Source organism: Rhincodon typus, chromosome 41, assembly GCF_021869965.1.
Source record: "Rhincodon typus isolate 14 chromosome 41, sRhiTyp1.1, whole genome shotgun sequence".
NCBI lineage: Eukaryota > Metazoa > Chordata > Chondrichthyes > Orectolobiformes > Rhincodontidae > Rhincodon > Rhincodon typus.
The window spans coordinates 877,015-883,014 of record NC_063372.1 but is presented as its reverse complement, the minus strand read 5'-3'; the positions used below and the strand labels follow the sequence as shown (position 1 = coordinate 883,014).

General features: G+C 39.6%; 1 protein-coding gene across 1 annotated transcript in view; it reads left to right on the top strand.

The window, feature by feature from the left end:
* The first annotated feature begins 556 nt into the window (after nucleotides 1-556).
* Nucleotides 557-6,000, top strand: part of LOC109923710 (SWI/SNF complex subunit SMARCC2) — a 51,920-nt gene continuing 46,476 nt past the window's right edge. The window contains exon 1 of the mRNA XM_048618824.1: nucleotides 557-713. Coding sequence (XP_048474781.1) covers nucleotides 557-713 — 157 coding nt within the window. The remainder of the gene's footprint in view (nucleotides 714-6,000) is intronic.

Below are 6,000 nucleotides of genomic sequence, written 5' to 3'. Positions count from 1 at the left end.
TTTTGTCCGTGACATAACTGGAATTCTGACCTTTTCAATGTTGTTATCCTTATTTATTCACATCGTTTGGAAATTAATATTGGCATAAATCAATGACATTGAAAATTGTGCCATATCTTTTGAAGCTTTTCAGGTTATTGAGCTCTCTTTAAGATCTATTTGCATTTTATTATGTACCTGTGGCTGATATCAAGCTGAATTGAAACTCCAGCTGAGCTTTACAGCAGCCCCACTATAGCCTAATGGCAACATAGCACAGTGAGAAACCAGAATTGTTTTGGCTGCAGTTGGATATTGGGTATAATTTGAAATCCTGCCTTACCTGTTTTCTACATTTATGTATTTTGATTGGGGCCTCTGATAGCAGAATTCCTTTTGTGCATCATTTCAGCACAAGATTGACTATAAAATGCATCAGGACCTTGATGGAGTGACAATACTGGTATGGTATCTAGAGCATTTTCCACGTGATTTTCCACACTCAAGTGAATGTAGCTGCTTAGTGATAGAATATGACTACATAAAGAAAGAGTTAGAATGTTGTACTCTTGAGCGGATGACCGCATTGCACCTTGTTTTAAGACGCAGTCCTGCCACACCATATGCCAAGTCAAAGCGAGGACATCGAGAGGAGGATCAAGAGGACCTGACCAAGGATATGGATGAACCCTCCCCTGTCCCCAACGTAGAAGAGGTCACACTACCAAAAAGTGGTAATATGTTTTTCTCGTTTCGTGCTTTTAGTCAGTTTGAATTTAAATTGGCTTGTTAATTGTACATAATGCTATGGTTGCTTTTGCAATTGGAAGCACATTGGAGCTTCTCAAAAGTTTATGTTATTCAAATTGTCTATAAACTGGCCACGTTTTAAGTCCAGGTTGGATTTAGTTCCAAACAGCAAAGCTGGAAATGTTCATCTTGGTGTCCTGCCCAACAGCCACCCAGATTGTTTTCAGATTTGATTTCTGCTCTGCTGTACTGCAGTGACAGAATGAAGGACAGTCAGTTATTTTCAAATGTAAATCAAAGACCTTAACATCTCGATCTTGTATCCTGTTTTGTTACTATTGATTGTACTCTGTGCTGTGGTGTAACTTGTAATTTCAAGTCATTTGCAGATTTATCAAGTGAGCTGCCAGTATTGGGAGAGTACTTTTAATTCCACAAGAGTGCAGTCGACATTAGAGTATTCCATGCATTGATTCCGCAACTTTCAGGGCTTTACGAATGGCAGCTGTGTAGACTGATACTCTCTGGAAACATTTTCAAGTAACCAGATTTTGTGCTCAGGCCAAGATAATCTCTACACTGGAGAAATAAGAAATAAATCTAGTGAAATCCTGTTTCAGCAAATGGGTCAAAAGCTAGTGTGAAGCTGCCCATAGCCAAACCGATATCCCACAGGATTGTTCAGGCTGCACTGGATGTAAAGAGTAGACTTAGCAATTTAAATCAGGATTTTACTTTGAAGGCTGGACATAAATGCTGAAGGGAAAGTGAAGAGTGTGAGAGTAGGTTCACAAAGCTCAGATCTTCTTGCTAAAGTGTTCACAGCTGCAAACAGTGGTTGGGCCGAATGGCCTGTCTGTGTGCTGTTCATTCTCTCTGACTTGGGGGAGGGTCTTGCAACCATAGACTGAAGAAAAACAACTTCTACATCACTTAGAACTTTGTTAGGTTTAATTTCAATGAGGAAAATGATCAATGCAAAGTACTACCATTTTGCTTGTCAGCAGCCAGGATTACTTTACAAAGACGTAGGCAAAGCTACAGTTCAACTTGGTGTGTAATCTGTCCTTGGCTATTTGTATCTGGGCAATTGGTTTATCAGATTGTGATGGAGATCACCAACTTGAGTGTGCGCCTGGACGTTGACCTAGTATTCAGCAGTGAACACTCTGATTTCCGCTCAACAGTGCTGTCTGCAGTGAGGTCCAGACCTATTACAAGATGTATTCATAACAACTGTTTCTTTACAGTGCCTTTAAATGAGAAAACATCTCATTTGACCTTCTGACAGAAGCAGCAATGCTATTGCTGAACCAAAGCTCACACTGGTCATTTAAACAAACCAATCTTCATAAATTAATGTATACACCCTTCAAATCTATTTCAATGCCATAGCAAAGCAAATTACTGCAATACTGGAAATACAAACTAGGAGCAGAGAGACAAATACTCGGGTTGGGCAGCACATAGGAAGCGAGAAACAAAGTTAAATGTTTCAGGCCTTTGTCAGAACTGAAAGAAGTTGAAAATATATTAATGAGTCATTTGTTAACTGCACATTTACTGTTCAAACTCCATTAATGAGCTGACAGCCCTTGATCAGCTGTATTTTATTTTCCATTCTGAGTGGAGGGTCCTTGGAACTCACTCCAAAATTGCGCTACAGTTGCTGTCCAGTTTTATCCGGGTGTAGAAAGTTTAATGGCAAGATTGAATGTGTACACCCTTACGCTATCAAAATACATGGTAGATGTATACTTGAATAGTTTGACAAATTGTAATGTGATTCTGAGTTATTCCACTTAATTACAGCAAAAGGAACCAATGATGATTGCTGGAGAAATATTAGAGTAGGCTAGTATAGAAACAATAAAAGGGTGAAGTGGAGAAAAATTGACATTTTCCTATCTTTGTGTGCATAAAATGTACTCAGTCAGCAGTTAGAAGTCACCTGCCAAAAGCTTTACATTTGTATTAAATTATGCATATGCCAAACATGCTAGCGTGTAAGGCAACTGCTATAGAATATTCAGTGGTTGAATGCCCCATATTCTCCTGAAGAAATTGGCATTGAACAAGAAACAGCAACTCTGTGTAGCTAGTGTCAGTAGCAGTCTTAACTTGCTTCAAGAAGTAATGATACAAATCATGCAATTAGTTATTACTGATTAGAAGCATGTTGCCGAAGCAAACATCAGGCCAAACACAAGAAGCTCCATTAGAATTTTGACATCTGCTCAGTTTCACATTGAGCAATAGCTGCCATCTATAGCAAATGCAGGGAGACCTTTAGCATGCAGGAGGCAATCATAATTCGAGTATCTCTTGTAATGATGCCAAAATGTTGTGAAATTCACTATCTATGATGTGGTGACTGGATTGGAGGCGCAATTTAGGCAACTGAGAGTGCAGGATACAGAGACCTTGCCATAGTACGGTGGTGTGGTACAGTCGGGCTAGAGATCAAGTGGATGGCTTGGTTATTGTCACCAGTTCCTTTCCAGGAGAAACTGGTCAAAGCATGTACGTCCCACAGCTTGTACCAGTTTATTCCTGGCAAGTCCATTTGAGTGTATAGTGGTAGCGGTAAATAGCCAGAGGAATCACAAGCAGATTCTCCTTCCTGCTTACTCACTCGAATGAAGTGCCATTTAGAAGCAGAATAAGAGAAAGAGCCTGGGGCACAAGTACATGTAGCACAGAGGCATCTTGCGATAAACAATACATCTTTGTCATTATTAGCAAAACCTTTCACGTGAAGTACCACGTGAAGCCCTGTTTCTCTGTTGGAAGTTGAGAATTTCATGATACAATTAGATGAGCAGAGTGCTTTTCTTGAAACCTGGTGAACATTCATCCTAAAACCAGACTCAGCAATAAAAAACAGAAAATCTGGCCTTTTATCTTATTACTGCTTGCTGAGCCCTGCTATGCGCAAACTGGCTATTGCTTTTGCCTGCAAAAAAAATGACTACACTTCAAAAATGTTGAATTGTTTGTGAAATGATTTAAGCAAAAAGCATGCAATGCAGTGTACAAATCTTTCTTTCCTGGAATAGAGGCACAACATCCAGTGAAACTTTGCAGTCATTAATTCTGTGCTTATTTTCATAATATAAAGAGAAGCAAAATAATAAAAATAGCTGTGGGATAAAAAGGGCAATAAAGATTTGAGAGTTCATATTACCTTCCACTAATTGGTTTGCGCACACATTATTGGAAGATTGTTTAATTGACAACTTGGTGAGTCCATTTTGATGGTACGCCAGGTACTCAACCTCTGCTGACTTGCCATCATCAACCTCCTCTTCCACCTAATGCTGCTCTTCATCCATGTTTAGGCAATTAAATGTTTTCACGGAAGTATGCAGAATACCAGTGCTATTCTTCCAACTCTCTGTACAGCACATTGTAACACATCCACTTGCAAAATAAACGTTAAGACTATTTGAGCACACCAAAAGTCTGCTCAGTAACGCTCTTCAAGTTCACATGCTTTTTAAAAGAATTTTGTGTGGTACACTGTATATATGGCAGATGAATTTTGAATGAATTATCACCAGGGATTATTGCTTTCATTGCTTGAACTGTCAACTGCCAAAGCGGATCACTAGCCCAATATTCATTCCCATTCAAACCAATGGGATGGAAATCAAGCAGGTTCTCCAACACGCCAATTGCTATGCCAGAGGCTGACAATCTGTTGTGCCTGTTTACTGTTCAAATAGTGATGGTAAAAATTACTCTCCTGTCTCTGGGGAGCAAAGTTTTAACCGTTTGTTGTTCCAGAATAATCGGGAAACATGCAGTAGTATTCAACTTTGGACGTCTTTGACCAGCCCTGGAAGATGTGCAATAAGATACGAATAATTCTATGTCAGCAATCATAGGCCATTTGTACATCAGTAAATGCGTGAAAAGAGTCTGCCCTGGTTGCCTGCATCACAACAACAACTGCACTTTAAAAATAGGAACAAAAACAAAGTTGCTGGAAAAGCTCAGCAGGTTTGGCAGCATCTGTGGAGGAGAAAACAGAGTTAATGTTTCGGGTCCAGTGACCCTTCCTCAGAACTTCAAAAAATTTAATTGTGTGTTAAGCACAGTGGGATGTCCTGAAGATGTGAAAAGCGCTATATAAATGCAAGATCTTTTCTTTTCATAGTGGGATTATTTCCTGATAGCACTAAGATGTTGTACAGGTGCAGTAATGCAGTTGGTATCTCAGTGAAGGAAGCCTGTCTTGCTCTATAGCTGCTTTTACATGCTGGCATTGAGTGCTCTTTAATGGCCAGCATTTCAAAACAAGGCATCTCTTTTTTTTATGGATCACTAAGCTGGCAGATCATTGTGATTCCTCCTGCTGATCCCCAGAAGGACCCTGTGGCAAAAATGTTTGGTGTAATATTCACTTTATAATTACTGGCAGCATGTTGCTGATTCTAGAAGAATGGCGTTCATTGTGAAGCAGAGGCTCCTCGTGAAGTGAGACACTGTCTCCTTTGCTTAATACACGGCCCTGGATAGCATTGAGTTTTGGTGGTCCTTCCTGTCCTGCCTTTCTTGTGTCCACTTCAGCTTACCTATCATACTGAGACTTGCTATAATAGTCTTTTGAAACCACTGAGTATCACACTTCAAAACTTGTTTCTTTGCTTCATAATGAACCACAATTTATATTGGAAAACCATCTTTTATTTAAGTATGTGTGTGTGTTGGGTATGATGAAAATCAAGGCTGAATGAATTGCTGATTAATTTAAGGAGCCCAAGAAACATTGAGACTGCTCCATAAACAGTAGCATGAGACTACTTCACTTTAATGCCTTCTCAGTGTATGTGCTCGATCTAATGACCGTGACTCTTACTCAAACTACTAGTTTTGGAAGCTTTGTGACCAGTGAGCAGCTAGCATATAGTTCAGTGTCTGACTCTATATTTGCCTTGTCACCTTACAGGAAAGGATACTGGGTTAAGGTCATTCCACCTTTTTCATTACTGTTTCCTGGCCATTTCTCAATTAGGCTCAGGTTGTATTAATTGAGCTACAATTTGAAGTAACGTTTGCATATGTACTGAATATTACTGTCCAAACTTTATTGCTTAACACCAAAGCAATCCTGGCAGACCTCGGTAGCTGTGGTGATAGCTCTTGAGCAAAGAATTCACTGTCCTGAATTTGCACTGCTTTGGTACACTCTGAAATTACGTTAAGGGGTCTTAAAGAAAAAGTGATTGGCTGCCTTCGAGAATCTTCATTCTGAATGATTTGCAT